Raw genomic sequence first — 18,102 nt, 5'->3', positions numbered from 1 at the left:
TATACCACTGTAACACCACAAGTCACCTACTACACCACTGTAACACCACTATTCACCCACTGCACCACTGTAAATCCACTAGTAACCTACTACACCACTGTAACACCACTAGTCACCTACTGCACCACTGTAACACCACTATTCACCCACTGCACCACTGTAAATCCACTAGTAACCTACTACACCACTGTAACACCACTAGTCACCTACTGCACCACTGTAAATCCACTAGTAACCTACTACACCACTGTAACACCACAAGTCACCTACTACACCACTGTAACACCACTATTCACCTACTGCACCACTGTAAATCCACTAGTAACCTACTACACCACTGTAACAACACTAGTCACCTACTACACCACTGTAACACCACAAGTCACCTACTACACCACTGTAACACCACTATTCACCCACTGCACCACTGTAAATCCACTAGTAACCTACTACACCACTGTAACACCACTAGTCACCTACTGCACCACTGTAACACCACTATTCACCCACTGCACCACTGTAAATCCACTAGTAACCTACTACACCACTGTAACACCACTATTCACCCACTGCACCACTGTAAATCCACTAGTAACCTACTACACCACTGTAACACCACTAGTCACCTACTGCACCACTGTAAATCCACTAGTAACCTACTACACCACTGTAACACCACTAGTCACCTACTACACCACTGTAACACCACAAGTCACCTACTACACCACTGTAACACCACTATTCACCTACTGCACCACTGTAAATCCCCTAGTAACCTACTACACCACTGTAACACCACTAGTCACCTACTGCACCACTGTAAATCCACTAGTAACCTACTACACCAGTGTAACACCACTAGTCACCTACTACACCACTGTAAATCCACTAGTTAAGTACTACACTGCTGTAACATCACTAGTCACCTATTACACCACTAACACCACTAGTAACCTACTACATCACTGTAAAATCACTTGGAACCTACTACACCACTGTTACATCACTAGTAAACTACTACACCACTATAACATCACTGGTTATCTAGTACACCACTGTAACACCACTAGTCACCTACTACACCACTGTAACACCACTAGTAACCTACTACACCACTGTAACACCACTAGTCACTTATTCAAATCACATCAAAGTGTATTCGTCACGTGCGCCGAATACAACAGGTGTAGACCTTACAGTGAAATGCTTACTTACAGGGTCTAACCAAGAGTGCAAAAGGGTATTAGGTGAACAATAGGTAAGTAAAGAAATAAAAACAACAGTAAAAAGATGAACAGAGAGTATCAGTAGCGTAAAAGAGGGGTGGGTGGTGGGACACAATGCATGTACATGAATGTATAGTTAAAGTGACTTTGCATATATGATAAACAGAGAGTAGCAGCAGCGTAAAAGAGGGGTTGGGGGGGGGGGCAATGCAAATAGTCGCCATTACACCACTCACTGTAACATCACTAGTAATCTGCAAAACCACTGTAGCACCAGTAGTAACCTACTACACCACTGTAACATCACTAGTAACCTACTACACCACGGTAACACCAATAGTAACCTACTACACCACTGTAACAACACTAGTAACCTACTACACCACTGTAACAACACTAGTAACCTACTGCAACACTTTAACACCACTAGTAACCTACTACACCACTGCAACACCAATAGTAACCTACTACACCACTGTAACAACACTAGTAACTTACTACACCACTGTAACAACACTAGTAACCTGCTATACCCGTAGTCACCTACTACACCACTGTAACACCACTAGTAACCTACTACACCACGGTAACACCACGAGTAACCTACTACACCACTATAACACCACTAGTAACCTAAAACACCACTGCAACACCACAAGTACTCTACTACACCACTATAACACCACTAGTAACCTAAAACACCACTGTAACACCACTAGTAACCTACTACACCACTGTAACACCAATAGTAACCTACTACACCACTGTAACAACACTAGTAACCTGCTATACCCGTAGTCACCTACTACACCACTGTAACACCACTAGTAACCTACTACACCACGGTAACACCACAAGTAACCTACTACACCACTATAACACCACTAGTAACCTACAACACCACTGCAACACCACAAGTAACCTACTACACCACTATAACACCACTAGTAACCTAAAACACCACTATAACACCACTCGTCACCTACTACACCATTGTAACATTACTAGTCACCTACTGCACCACTGTAACATCACTAGTAACCTACTAAACCACTGTAACACCACTAGTCACCTACTACCCCACTGTAATCCAATTGTAATCTACGACACCACTGTAACATCACCAGTAACTTACTACACCACTGTAACATGACTAGTAGCTTAGTACACTGCTGTAACACCACTAGTAACCTACTACACCAATAGTAACCTACTACACCACTGTAGCACCACTAGTCATCTACTCTGCAACTGTAACACCACTCGTCACCTACAACACTACTTTAACATCACCAGTAACCTTCTACACAACTATTACACCACTAGTAATCTACTACATCACTGTAAAACCACTTGTCACCTACTACACCACTGTAACACCTCTAGTAACCTATTACACCAATAGTTACCTACTCCAACACTAACACCACTAGTCACCTACTACACCGCTGTAACACAACTAGTCACCTATTGCACTACTGTAACATAACTAGTAACCTACTAAACCAGTGTAACACCATTAGTAACCTACTACACCACTGTAACAACACCAGTCACCTGCTGCACCACTGTAACAACACTAGTCACCTACTACACCAATAGTAACCTACTACACCACTGTAACAACACTCGTAATCTACTACACCACTAGTAACCTACTGAACCACTGTAGCATCACTAGTAACCTATTACACCACTGTAACACCACCAGTAACCTACTACACCACTGTAAATTCATTAGTCACCTACTACACCTCTGTAAAACCAGTTGTGACCTACCACTGTAACACCACTAGTCACCTCACCTACTACACCACTGTATCATCACTAGTAACCTACTACACCACTGTAACATCACTAGTAACCTAGTACATCACTGTATAACCACTAGTAACCTACTACACAACTGTAACACCACTAGTCACCTTTTTCACCACTGTATCATCACTATTAACCTACTACACCACAGTAACACCACTAGTAACCTACTTTACCACTGTAATGCCGCTAGTAACCTAGTACATCACTGTATAACCACTAGTAATCTACTATACCACTATATCATCACTTGTCTCCTGCTACACCACTGTAACACCAATATTAACCTACTACACCATTGTAACATCACTAGTAACCTACTACACCACTGTAACACCAATATTAACCTACTACACCACTGTAACATCACTAGTAACCTAGAACATCACTGTATAACCACTAGTAACCTACTACACAACTGTAACAACATTAGTCACCTTTTTCACAACTGTATCATCACTATTAACCTACTACACCACTGTAACATCACTAGTAACCTAGTACATCACTGTATAACCGCTAGTCACCTACTACACCACTGTAACACCACTTGTCACCTTTTACCCAACTATAACACCAATAGTGACCAACTACACCACTCTAACACCACTAGTCACTTATTACACCACTGTAACATCATTAGTCACCTACTACACCACTGTAACACCACTAGTCACGTACTACACCACTATAACACCACTTGTCACCTTCTGTACCACTGTAACACAGTTAGTCACCTACTACACCACTTTAATATCACTAGTCAACAAACTACACCACTGTATCACCACTAATCACCTACTACACCACTGTAACACCACTAGTCACCTACTACACCATGGTACCACCAGTAGTCACCTACTACACCACTGTAACACCACTAATTACCTACTGCACCACTGTAACACCACTAGTAACCTACTAAACCAGTGTAACACCACTAGTCAACAAACGACACCACTGTAACACCTAACACCTATCACCTACTAAACCAGTGTAACACCACTAGTGAACTACTTTACCACTGTAACACCACTAGTCACATACTACACAACTGTAACACCACTAGTCACCTACTTCACATTGTAACACCACAATTAACATATTACACCACTGTAACTTCACTAGTAACCTATTACACCACTGTAACACCACTAGTAACCTACTTTACCACTGTAATGCCACTAGTGACCTGTTATACCAGTTGTCTCCTACTACACCGCTGTGACACCACTAGTAACCTACTCTGCCACTGTAACACCACTATTAATCTACTACACCACTGTAACACCACTAGTCACCTACTGCACCACCGTAACATCACTAGTAACCTACTAAACCACTGTAACACCACTATTAATCTACTACACCACTGTAACACCACTAGTCAACTACTGCACCACCGTAACATCACTAGTAACCTACTAAACCAGTGTAACACCACTAGTAACCTACTACACCACTGTAACAACACTTGTCATCTACTACACCACTAGTCACCTACTGCACCACTGTAACATCACTAGTAACTTACTAAACCACTGTAACACCGCTAGTTCCCTATTACACCACTGTAACACTGCTTTTTTAGACATTCTCTCATCTGTCAATGTAATTGTGCTGAGTGTACAAAACATTAAGCACACCTGCTCTTTCCATGACATAGACTCACCAGGTGAATCCAGGTGAAAGCTATGATCCCCTATTTATGCCACTTGTTAAATCCACTTCAATCAGTGCAGATGAAGGAGAGGAGACAGGTTTATGAAGGATTTTTAAAGTGGAACTGATTGCGTTTGAACTACTTTGCATGTAAGAAACAAACAGACAGAATATCAAGTCAAACATATCACATTTCCAGTTTATGTTACATAACCATCTTCATCAGAAGTTTTAAAAATAGATTATATTTGACTCAACATTCCATGACTTACACTAAGAAATTGTTGGCAGCTTAGATGGATGCAGTTCAATGCGTGCTTAATATAATTCACCAATACATTTCTTGATTGTCCAAAAAAAGATTACCAGGTTGTAAATCACAGCTAGCCTGGTACATAGTTTGCTGCCTCCATTCGGGACGCACTGTTTCAGTTTCAATGGCTCAATATTTTGGAGAAAAACTGACGAATGTTACTAAGGCTGGGAATGTCAATACAATCAAACTAGCAAGGGCAATGATCACAAGTCAGTCATAATGTGGCTAATAGGCTAGTGTATCTATTTATGTAGCAAGCTAAAAACACGGAGCCTAACGTTAGCTAGATAGCTAGCTAGCTGCTAGGAGGATGTCATGTCATTGGAGGAGTGGGTGAGTGAATTACTTTTCCCCCTCGTTTTTCGGTGGCTATACTCAGCTAGAGATGCAGGTGTCATTTAGTTAGCTAGCAAGAACTTGAATGACTGTTATCCAGTTAGCATAGCTCTTGCGTTCGCAAATGCACTTCGGGCTATCTACTCCGATTTCAGAGCACTCTCGTCTGTGTGTGCCAATGCGCAGAATACCTGGTGGTGGAAAAAGTTTCCAATTGTCAATACTTGAGTAAAAGTATTAGATACCTTAATGGAAAGTTACTCATGTAAAAGTGGAAGTCACCCAGTACAATACTACTTGACTAAAATACTAAAAGTATTTGGTTCTAAATATATTTACGTATCAAAAGTAAAAGTATAAATCATTTCAAATTCCTTATATTAAGCAAAGCAGATAGCACCATTTTCTTGTTTCTAACATTTATGGATAGCCAGGGGCACACTCCAACACTCAGACATAATTTATAAAAGATGCATTTGCGTTTAGTGAGTCCGCCAGATCAGAGGCAGTAGTAGGGACGACCAGGGATGTTCTTTTGATAAGTGTTTGAATTAAACAAGCATTCAAAATGTAACGAGTACTTCTGGGTGTCATGGACAATTTAGGGATGTAAAAGTACATTATTTTCTTTAGGAAAATATAAATAGTAAATTAAAGTACAGGTACTCCAAAAAAAATCTACTTAAGTAGTTCTTTAAAGTATTTTTACTTAAGTACTTTACATCACTGAGAATAACTGATGAATTTACGCCAAACCTGCTGAATATGACCGGTGTCAGTCAACATATGCAAAAACAGTGGTTTGTCACGAACACTCTAGATATGTAAACAGCCTAGCTAACCAGCTATGCTAGGGTGAGTAAAATGGTCAGAGTGAGGTGTTCTCTCATTTGTGTCTGGAAGTAGCTAGATAGCAAGCTAGCCAACTTTAGCCAGGCAGGCAAGCTGCAGAAGGACGTGAAGGCTACAATTCCCCATTGTTTATCAGTACAATTTTGACGGCCAACTAGCTGAAAAAGTTTGAGAGGGTTTATCTAATGTTCTTTATATATTTATATTTGAGCTAATCTTGCTCTGGTTAGCATTAGTTCTTGATCTTGTTGAGAGACTACCTTTTTATGGTTGATTGATCAATACGATTGTATGTTTCCCAAATGTAAGAGGACTCCCGAGGGTTGTGACTTATTTGCAGAAATCCATTCAGGTGTATTTTGTGGCTTTTGGCGAATGCTTTCTAATGATCTAAAGTCAAGCTGTCACAACTGTATGTAAACACACAAGACTAGTTCAAAGTGAATGATAGCAGGACTATGTGGCAATGGCTTGTTTGCGTAAAGGCCTACTGTAGCTCTGATTGGCTATGGTGCACCGGTCAGCGTAGACTCCAGTCCTGGATGAGACAGATGTTTTATTTACTGCAGTGTCTATGAATTGTCCAAACGCACTGCCGCTTTCCCACTCTATACTGCTATAGAATTTTCACAAATGCCTTAGTATACGTCATTCTCAAACATTCTAAGAATTTATGAAAACGTGAAAATCACCATATCTAAGTGATCGGCTTGTCAAAAAATGTTTTTTAAAAACTGTCATTTTCTTCCTGGGGGTGTTTAGGAACAGCTAAGATTTCATGTTGCTAAAATGCTGTCAGTTCCACTTTAAGCCTTGAGACAACTGAGACATGGATTGTGTATATGTGCCATTCAGAGGGTAAATGGGCAAGGCAAAATATTTAAATGCCTTTGAACAGGGTACGGTAGTAGGTGCCAGGCACAACGGTTTGTGTCAAGAACTGCAACGCTGCTGGGTTTTTCACACTCAACAGTTTCCTGTGTGTAGCAAGAATGGTCCACCACCCAAAAGACATCCAGCCAACTTGACACAACTGTGGGAAGCATTGGAGTCAACATTGGCCAGCATCCCTGTGGAACGCTTTCGACACCTTGTAGAGTCCATGCCCCGATGAATTTAGACTGTTCTGAGGGCAAAAGGGGGTGCAGCTCAATATTAGGAAGGTGTTCTTAATGTTTTGTACACTCAGTGTATGCTGACTACTGTATATTTCATTCTCTCTCACATCCACCCAGACAGGAACTCAGGCAGGAACTCACAGGTCTGTTGTCTGATTTAGAAAGTAAAGAATCTATCTGAAATAGAAAATTAAATGAATATCTGCACGCCAGTGAACCCAGATATTGTCTAGAGTTAACATACAGCAGCTCAGTCCACATGTAGGCTAGCTAGCTGTTCAATGGAATGACTGGAAAATACATCACATAGCAAAATCCCCTTTTGTCTCCTTTTGAGTTTTCTCCTCACAGTCCAACACTTAGGTCTTTCACATCATTACTGAACTAGAGCTCATTATTTAGACGTAATGTAAATGAGGCTTTAGCCATGTTAACTGATCGATAAGTAGTCTCTAGGGCGCCTCAAATGCCAAATAGGATCAGGCACCACCAGGGCCATATGGGAAGGAATGTAGAATTTATGTTTTCCTCACATCACATTTCAAAAGACGAGCCTACATATAGGACAGATTTTTCCATGCTACGCTGGGACAGATGCCTCTTACATACCAGAGCAAATGTATCATTCCTCTCAGTGAATGTGTGGCTTTGTGTATTTATGTGTGGGTAGTGTCTGTTAATGTATAGACCTGCTGTGCGTGTTGTGTGAAGTAAGCAGCAGGGAGGGATAGGCATGGGAAGAGGAACAGCCATTCATCTTGGTGGTGACAGGTTTAGGTCAGATGATCCAGTGGTGCTGATACTGATTTTGAGTGGAGAGGAGAGGAGCTACCAAGCTTCCCTGGCTACTCCCTACAGGCTTCGTAGCCTATTTTTACATAATAGCTACACAGGCCACTGCACACTCAGCTCCCTCTTTCATACCTCGACACCTCTCTATATAAACTCAGCAAAAAAAGAAACAGGACCCTGTCTTTCAAAGATAATTCGTAAAAAATCCAAATAACTTCACAGATCTTCATTATAAAGGGTTTAAACACTGTTTCCCATGCTTGTTCAATGAACCATAAACAATTAATGAACATGCACCTGTGGAACGGTCGTTAAGACACTAACAGCTTACAGACGGTAGGCAATTAAGGTCACAGTTATGGCAAGTTAGGACACTAAAGAGGCCTGTCTACTGACTCTGAAAAACACCAAAAGAAAGATGCCCAGGGTCCCTGCTCATCTGCGTGAACATGCCTTAGGCATGCTGCAAGGAGGCATGATGTGGCCATACTGTGAGACACCTAAAACAGCGCTAAATAGGCCTGTTGTAAGGCAGGTCCTCACCAGACATCACCGGAAACAACGTTGCTTATGGGCACAAACCCACCGTCGCTGGACCAGACAGGACTGGCAAAAAGTGTTCTTCACTGACAAGTCGCGGTTTTGTCTCATCAGGGTTGATGGTCGGATTCACGTTTATCGTCAAAAGAATGAGTGTTACCCTGAGGCCTGTACTATGGAGCGGGATCGATTTGGAGGTGGAGGGTCCGTCATGGTCTGGGGCGGTGTTTCACAGCATCATTGGACTGTCATTGCAGGCAATCTCAACACTGTGAGTTACAGGGAAGACATCCTTCTCCCTCATGTGGTACCCTTCCTGCAGACTCATCCTGACATGACCCTCCAGCATGACAACGCCACCAGCCATACTGCTCATTCTGTGCGGGATTTCCTGCAAGAATGTCAGTGTTCTGCAATGGCCAGCGAAGAGCCCGGATCTCAATCCCATTGGGCACATCTGGGACCTGTTGGATCGGAGGGTGAGGGCTAGGGCCATTCCCTCCAGGAATGTCCGGGAACTTACAGGTGCCTTGGTGGACGAGTGGGGTAACATCTCACAGCAAGAACTGGCAAATCTTGTGCAGTCTATGAGGAGGAGATGCACTGCAGTACTTAATGCAGCTTGTGGCCACACCAGATACTTACTGTTACTTTTGATTTTGACCCCCCCTTTGTTCAGGGACACATTATTCAATTTCTGTTAGTCACATGTCTGTGGAACTTGTTCAGTTTATGTCTCAGTTGATGAATCTTATGTTCATACACATATTTACACTTGTTAATTTAGCTGAAAATAAACACAGTTGACAGTGAGAGGACCTTTCTTTTTTTGCTGAGTTTAGCAGGGAGATCAGAAATAAGGGGAACTCATAATATACAGAACTACTATACAGCATCAGTGTGATGTGTTTTAGGCGGGGTCCATTTCCTGACCCGCTGCCTGCCTCTCACTGGGTTCTTGTGTGAAGGAGTTGACCCGTGTGCTTTAATGTTGTGGTTCCTTTCTTTCAGCACACTACCCCTCTGGAACCAAACCCAAATCAGCCCAGGGGGCCTTTAATAACCAAGGTCAGTGGGGTCATGCCGACATCACACTGACATCATATCATGTCTGCTGGAGACCACTGAGTTGGCCTGGGTGGGGCCAGAGGCAGGGGAAGGACTGGGCCCTATCTCTGGTCCAAGCTGATACAGCGTTTTCACATCAATAGTCCAATCTTATCACCATACACAGCCCTATTTGGTATAGATTTTGATCCTGTTCCTCTATCAGATTTGCACATTAAAGTTCAGCCAGATTTTATGGCCATTGCAGGAGACAGAGGGGAGTGTTTGTAGCTCAGTATGTAATAAGCATCACTAAAAGCCGAATTGGATCCAGTTCAAATGGCCATGGCAAATGTGGACTTAACTCAAGGCCCTTTAATTAACCCGTTCAAGGCCTGAATACATTATGCATAAGCCTTGAGCAAAACATCATAAACATGTTGCCAAACGCAGTATGTTATTGAGCTAGTAACTGTTTTAGTGAGGGCATAACATGCCCATTTTCAGAATAAGCCCATCTGGCACTTCTGTCACCTTTGGGCCATGCCATTCCTCTCCTTAGGGGGTGCTGCAGAGCAGGTGTCTCCTAAACATGTACGTCTTTGCCAGAGAGAGAGTGGGCGAGAGGGGCGTTAGAGGGGAGGTGAGTGTCTGATGTGCTCTTTGGATGTGAAGGATTTTTGAATGCCCGGTGGCATTTCACACTAGCGCTGGCACGCAGGCATCTGGCCGTGTGGGTGACTCCTAGTGCGTAAAGATTAGGAAAACGGAGAAAGACAGACACAGTGTGTTCAGCTCACAGCAGACAGGAAGGACAGACAGACAGTGCAATTAGCATTTACAGAGAGAGGAGGGTGGAGGAGTAGAACGGCTGTGTGGCACTGAGAGCACAGAGGTGGAAGAACAGACATTCTGAAGGAGGAGAGAGGATGGTGGAGGTGTGGAACGGCTGTGTGGCACTGAGAGCACAGAGGTGGAAGAACAGACATTCTGAAGGAGGAGAGAGGATGGTGGAGGTGTAGAACGGCTGTGTGGCACTGAGAGCACAAGAGGTGGAAGAACAGACATTCTGAAGGAGGAGAGAGGATGGTGGAGGTGTAGAACGGCTGTGTGGCACTGAGAGCACAAGAGGTGGAAGAACAGACATTCTGAAGGAGGAGAGAGGATGGTGGAGGTGTAGAACGGCTGTGTGGCACTGAGAGCACAAGAGGTGGAAGAACAGACATTCTGAAGGAGGAGAGAGGATGGTGGAGGTGTAGAACGGCTGTGTGGCACTGAGAGCACAGAGGTGGAAGAACAGACATTCTGAAGGAGGAGAGAGGATGGTGGAGGTGTAGAACGGCTGTGTGGCACTGAGAGCACAGAGGTGGAAGAACAGACATTCTGAAGGAGGAGAGAGGAGGGTGGAGGTGTAGAACGGCTGTGTGGCACTGAGAGGAAGGCGGAGGCACTGCGGAGTACTGAGAGCAGAGAGCGGAGGGGGAGTGGAGAGGGAGGGCAAGGAAGGCGAAGGAGGATGGGAGGATGTCTAGGAGTCTTTGTGGCTGTCGGCTTTACTGTTTCACTGTTTACCCTGGTTAATGCAATGACCCAGAATAAACCACACGGCATACACAATTACTGTACATACACAAAACCTCAACGCTTTACATACAAACACTAGACTGCATGCCATACAAAGCTAGCACCAAACTACAGTACAATATCACCAAACTACAGTACAATATCACCAAACTACAGTACAATATCACCAAACTACAGTGCAATGTCACCAAACTACAGTTCAATGTCACCAAACTACAGTACGATATCACCAAACTACAGTACAATATCACCAAACTACAGTACAATGTCACCAAACTACAGTACAATGTCACCAAACTACAGTACGATATCAGCAAACTACCGTACATAGAATTGCTGCACACACAGAAGTCACATAGACCCCTATGAAGTTACTCTTTGTACAACAGACACTACCAAACTGTCACCCAATCCTCCTTGCTGAAAACATTGCAGCAACAGTGGACTTCATGAAAGACACATATGTGGCCATAAATGACCATTTACAGTGTCCATGTTCTCATTGTGTTAGTCTGTTTGCACGAACACGTCTGTTTCTTTGTCAATGTGGCCTTTCATGTGGAAGATACTACTGTAGTTACTGTGGCCTTTGTTTGTCTTACGCTCACACACTGTGTGTGTGTGTGTTTGTGTGTGCGTGTGCGTTTGCGCGTGCTCGTGTGTGTGTGTGTGCGTGTGTGTGTGTATTTCTCTCCACAGAAGGTTGCAGGATGATGAAGAAGAAAAGTCCAGGTCAGATCCGGCGCAGCAAGTCTCCTGCTGAATCGAGTGAGCTCATTATTGTCTGATCTATAACGTGACTGCCCATGGAAGCCCACACCCGACATAGACTGGCTTCATCACATAGACTATTACAGAGTTACTACTTCTCACCCCCTTACTCTCAGCATCCAGCCACCCTGATTCCAAAAGCAGCTAGATTTAAACCAACTGATATGGATGTGCATGTGGTTATTATTGTTTATACATGTCATGTCATTAATATAATATGAGTTTTTTTCTTTTGTTTTTCTTTTGTTTCAATTCTTTCTTTCTTTTTTTGTTTTAAATGTTGAATTATACTTTATGTCTGTAATCTGCATGTTGTTGTCCAGGATTGCATTGCTCAGACGCTGGTGCTCGTTGTCTGCCCTGCGAGTGAGACAGTGAGGCAGACGGTGTTTACTGGTGGGAACGGTCCTCTCTCACCGTAACGCAGCACCTCCTGCACGCCTCACCACCCCAAACCCCCACTAATAAATACATAGAAATGGGGACACCAAAAAAAATCCAGCCTTTGTTTGATCAGGATCATCTGCACAGATTACGAATCCCCAAAAAATATGAATACAGATCTGCTGTCCTTTAAGCATTGATTTTAAAAAAAATAATGAAACATGAAAAGAAAACAAAGGTAGTGGAGGACTGCGCTCAGAGCGGTTATTATCCTTGACGTACGCTGTCCGTGTCAACGAGAGGTGCCAACGAGATTTGAGGTACAGAGGTTTGAAGAGAACGCTCGGGAAGGGGCAGCAGTCTCCCTCAGCTCTAACTACTAGACCAGTTGTAACCACTGATTATACAGGTCAGAGGGTTCACTACATGGGCCGAGGGATTATGGCACGAGGGACCGGTAATTAGCCACTTTATTCTCACACCTTGAACAACTCAACATCAATTCATCCAGCGACATGATCAATTAGGCTAAAGCACACACACGCGCACCAGGTGCTACCCTAGCTGACGTGTCAGGCTGGGGTGTAGTGTAGATTGTTTCTTGGTGTCACCCCGTCACCCTGTCACCTGTGTCACTCCACAGTGAGTTGGCTGGCTAGTCTAGCTGGTGGCGGGTGGATGTGAGGTCAGTGTGTCCTCCCAGCCAGACTCTGCTGCCCCGACTCCCTCTCTCAGTGCTCTTGAATATTTCAGTGAGAGCTGGTGGGGGGGGGGGTCGGGGGAGGGCTTGCCCTTAAAGGCAGCAGATGGACAGCCAAGAAGCTAGTATTCCTCCTAATGTACCCAAGGTTAAGCAGCCTCTTTACAGTCAAGACATGAGAGTAGGGTGGCCACCCGGGTGGGTGATGGATCAGGAGGGGTGGGGAAACACAGGGTAGAGGGGCCCCAGTCAGACACATTATCAATGACACCATCACACTGTTTTCTTATTGGTTTTTTTCATAATTGTACATGTAAGTCATCCAACATATACCCTTTTAACAATCTGATACACTGATACACTGATTACTTAGCCTTCATAGTTTCAGACGTGGATGGAGGCAGAAATGCTGTATGTTGCTGTTGTTAGGACTTGGTCTGAAATGGTTTCTTGTATATTTCTTATATGTTTATTCGGCTGGCTTACTGATATGGTTTCTACCTGTCGAGCACGCTTGCTCTCTTATACATCTACCCCAATATTAACCCCTATACCCCAATATTAACCCCTATACCCCAATATACCCCAATATTAACTCCTATACCCCAATATACCCCAATATTAACTCCTATACCCCAATATACCCTAATATTAACTCGTATACCCCAATATACCCTAATATTAACCCATATACCCCGTTTCCCCCGGGGTGGTTTGGGTTTTACCATTTTATTAACACTTTTGTTTTGTTGTTTTGTTTTGTTTTATTTCAAATGTTTTGTTCTTTTGAAATAAAAGCCATGTCATCAGTTATCTGTGGTGCATGTTTCTGTTTAACCCCTGCTTCTGGTTTATATTGAAAGACTGGAATCAGACTAACAGTTGGCTGTATGTGACAGTTAAGCTCCTGGCCATTATACTGTCATGCAGCATATATACCTACAGCCATAGACCAATCTTCTGCAATAGGCTATGGACTAGAATAGATTAAGCATCTGTTTATTGCCTTTCCCACCTAGTTCTGTAGATACTGCTTTCATGTCATTCTCTCAACATGACACTGCTACATTTGAGGCCGTTCTTGGTTTTTTTAGTGTTGTTTTCCTGGTTCTAGTTAAACATGGTCTCTGGATGAAGATATGAACTTCATTGCATTGGAGTTGGCTTCATCTGCAAAGCTCTTGCTCCACTGTGCCTGTTTACAATTCAGACTGGAAGAGAGGCTAGCCATCTGTTTCAAAGTCTTTCCTTAAGGATTCTGTTTTTCTCTTAAAGACAAAAGCCTTTCGAAAAGTCTTACTACACAAACTACGACACATCACACCACTCTCAGATGTAAACACTGTCAAGGCCAGGGTATCCTAGCAACCTGCCAGGGCTGTAGAGCAATGGCCAAATGTCCTCCAGCAGAGAGGAACAAACAGGGACCTGGTCAGTCAGTCAGCCGCCCAGAGAGACTCTGTCTACAACCAAGTGAGGGCAAGGCCCAGGAATGACCCTACTCTGGGGCCAAGGAGCCCTGGCATACACACTGTCTAATTCACTGGTCTCTCTCTCTCTCTCTCTCTCTCTCTCTCTCTCTCTCTCTTTCTTTCTCCATTTACCTTTTGTATTCTCTCTCTTTTCTCTCTTTCTCGCTCCGTTTGGGTTCTCACAGCCAATGGGACAGCCTCCAGCAGCCAGCTCTCCACCCCAATTTCCAAGCAGTCCCCCACCTCCACCCCCAACAGCCCAGGCATCCACCGCAAGCAGAAGGTACCCCATTCACTCCACTACCTAAATACCACTACCTATCCCTCCCTCTCTCTTTCCCCTCTCAAACTGCACCTACAAGCCCAATAGCTTAGCTCCGAACTCATTGAAGAGGATGTGTCCCCTAGCTCATTCAGATTATGATCCTCCATGTTTTTCCCTGTAGGATCTCTACCTGCCCCTATCTCTGGATGATGATGATTCTCTTGGGGAATCCATGTAGAGCCTCCTGTCTGTCAGCTGCTGCCTGCCTACCCATCTCCCCCTGGCCTGCCACTCGGAGGTATCTCTGGTGCTCTCCACCTTCACTGACGGCCAGCGTCCTCTAGTGTACTATCCGGGAGGACTTCTCCATTTGATCTCTCCCTGGTGCCACGTGCTATGTCTACCTGACCTTGGCCACCACGGCTGTTCCACCTTTTGCTGCTTGAGAATTCACCACTAGATCTTGTTTTTTATATCCTATGTTGTTAAGAATGTATATGCTGGGCGTATACGACAATGATGTACGAATTACTGCATCTAACAAATTCGCCAAATCCTTCTATTGTGTGAAAGTCCAGGGTTTACTCTTATGCTCTCAGAAGGGGCACATCATTTACTAACAAGCAATTTCAAAGATGCAGTTCCCACAATGTAACTACAAAAGTGTATTTTTTTCCCAGTTGAAAACCATGCATTCTGATATAGGGCAAATCACACATTTCTACGATTTTCCCAATTCAAGTGCACAATTCCAAGCAGCAAATGGACTATTTCTCTGGGGTGTAGTAGTCAGTAGTCACGTTTTGCTCATAATGTCCCTCTTTGTCCTCTCTCTTTCTGTGCTATGGTTCAAGCTGTTAAAAGTAACGAGAACATTTTTAGGGGAAGGCGCTTTAGCCGTGAGAGGTGAATGTCCTCCTTTTCATCTACTGTAAATACTGTGTATAGCCATTGCAACATCCCAGCTAATGCCTAACATTCATAACTATGCTTTCACAAAACGTCAATACATCGCCTGCCAAACGTTGAGTCAACATAACATGTTTTCTGTGCATCGTCTATCTATGAGGTCTTCAAAAACTGCAAGGCACAGTGGAGCCAAGCGGCTTTGAAACCGTGGGCATGTAGAGTAGGGTTACTGGGGTAAGTTATACTAGTGTGTACAAACCAACCAAAGCCAGAGAAAAAAAAATTGCCCTTTTTAAAACAAACAAGCACGTCCTTTTTTGTTTTATTAAATAACGGTTTAGGATTCTTAAATGTATTTTGGTGATGATTATTTGAACTCCTTTTTGTGACTGATTCTACGATGGAGACTTCAATGGAGATGTGATACAGCCAGGTGTACTTATATTGAGGCAAGTTTAGAATAAATGATCCTGACAATAAAACAAAATGTCAAAGCCAAAGTATATATTGTATCAAGCAAAGTGGAAATCTAAAATGTAGATCATCTGTAGTTCCCCCAGTGGAGACATACCTGTCTGCTATTGTACTCTGTACTGTCTGTTTGTTACTGGGGCCTCCCAAGAGACCATTCTAACCAGACCATGTCCATGTAGGGTAAATAGATTTTCACCAGCACAGAAAACAATAGAGTAGAGCTTCTCACATTTTGCATGGCTAAATCTTTTTTCTTAGTGCTTATTGGTTGAATACAAAAGTTTAGATAGGAGGAAATTGAATTGTTTGTTCGAAGAAAAAAAAAGTATTATTAAAAAAAATGAAGTAATATATATGTCTAAAACATTGTTCCTTTTCTTGACGAGTCACACATGAATGGTTATAGTAACGTCATGTTCCTAGAGAGGATGTCCGGCAAAATCTGATTAACACATCATTGTGTTATAGTGCAGGCATATGGACATTTTTCTGTGGCGGTCGTCCCAAAGAATAGTGTGAAATACTAGACCAAGTATTACGTATGTAAGGTATTTACGTATGTAAAGTGATCCAGTGTGAACCTCTCTCTGGACCTGACCCAAATCTGACCCAAATGAGCAGCACAACACACTCTCGACTACTTACACCCGCCATCTGCAGGGAGTGATGTCACTGTGATGTCAGCACTACAGCTGCATGTCCACTTTTACATCTTCTGGGAATCAACACTTTGTCAAATAAAAGTCTCTTCTGGAGAATTCAGTTCTACTTTATCTCACCAGCTGTTCAATATCTTGTCTCTTTGCCCCAGATTTTCTACAGTTTAACATGAACAGTGTCAGTCGGTTGTTTTGTGTGATGCTGCCACCACCCTATAATACAGGAGGTGTGGGCCAAACCCTCACCTCCAGTGGTGCCTCTTTTTTTTTGATTGCCGTCTTTTGATAAATAAAAAAAAATGATAAAAAAAACAAAACAAACAGGAAAACTAAGACATGGCCTCTTTGTTAACAAACTGTTTGTAGAGCATTTTTAAATGTCTTGAATTGTGGAGCTGCCATCTGCGCAGTGTGATCTCTCATACATTGTTTTTGATAGAATGCCAGGGTAACTATATCATAGTGCAAACATACTCTCTTTCTGTTCTCTCTGAATGAATCTCTTGATGGAATGAATTGGGTTACTGGGAAATGTACAACGTCCTCTTTAATGGTGTTTTTTGCAATGTCACAGTGGCTTGTTTCAGTGCTTCACTCTATGTATTAACCAATTCCCTTTTGCAATTAAAAGAGTTGTGTTCCACCTCCCGTTCTGGCTGTACTCAAATGATGGCTGTTCGCTCAGTCTTAACTGAGCAACACAATTTTACATTTCTGTCTCATTGTTTTAGCCACACCACTGCCATACATACACACAGTACCAATCCATATTCACATCCATGAATCTCATCATGATGAAGTCACAATCACAGTCCATCTCCAGTCTGTTTTTGATCATTACTAGGCGTGGTCTGTGTTGCAACCGTCGGTGAATTTAGAAAGGGATTTTAAGTGATCATATCACCCTTTAAAAATAGCAAGGGAAACAACTGCGATGCGTTACCATGGTAACACAATACAAGCCCTATCCTATACCTATGTCCCTTGGTACAGGTTTTGGGGATGTATTTGACAGTGTCCATGTGAGTGTGTTTTATTCTGTGTGTGTGTGCGCAAGTGCGCGCGTGCATGTGTGTGTCCGCATGTGTGTTTGCGCATGTGTGTTCATGGTAGGGGGAAGTCTGGATGAGATGTTAAGAGGTAGAAAAGAGCAGACGCTGTGTGAAAAGCATGGTAT

General features: G+C 43.1%; 1 protein-coding gene across 2 annotated transcripts in view; it reads left to right on the top strand.

The window, feature by feature from the left end:
• Positions 1-17,573, top strand: part of LOC112228860 (neuronal migration protein doublecortin) — a 70,152-nt gene extending 52,579 nt beyond the window's left edge. Inside the window, exons 5-8 of one of the 2 annotated variants that reach the window (XM_042309255.1) lie at positions 9,672-9,728; positions 11,991-12,059; positions 14,804-14,901; positions 15,065-17,573. In XM_042309255.1, the coding sequence (XP_042165189.1) occupies positions 9,672-9,728; positions 11,991-12,059; positions 14,804-14,901; positions 15,065-15,121 (281 nt within the window). In that variant the 3' untranslated portion in view covers positions 15,122-17,573. The remainder of the gene's footprint in view (positions 1-9,671; positions 9,729-11,990; positions 12,060-14,803; positions 14,902-15,064) is intronic. The other variant, XM_042309256.1, reaches the window with a different exon arrangement.
• The last annotated feature ends 529 nt before the right edge of the window (positions 17,574-18,102 follow it).

Source organism: Oncorhynchus tshawytscha, linkage group LG30, assembly GCF_018296145.1.
Source record: "Oncorhynchus tshawytscha isolate Ot180627B linkage group LG30, Otsh_v2.0, whole genome shotgun sequence".
NCBI classification, from domain to species: Eukaryota; Metazoa; Chordata; class Actinopteri; order Salmoniformes; family Salmonidae; genus Oncorhynchus; species Oncorhynchus tshawytscha.
Note: the sequence above shows the minus strand (reverse complement) of the source record. Positions and strands in the feature narration are given on the sequence as shown.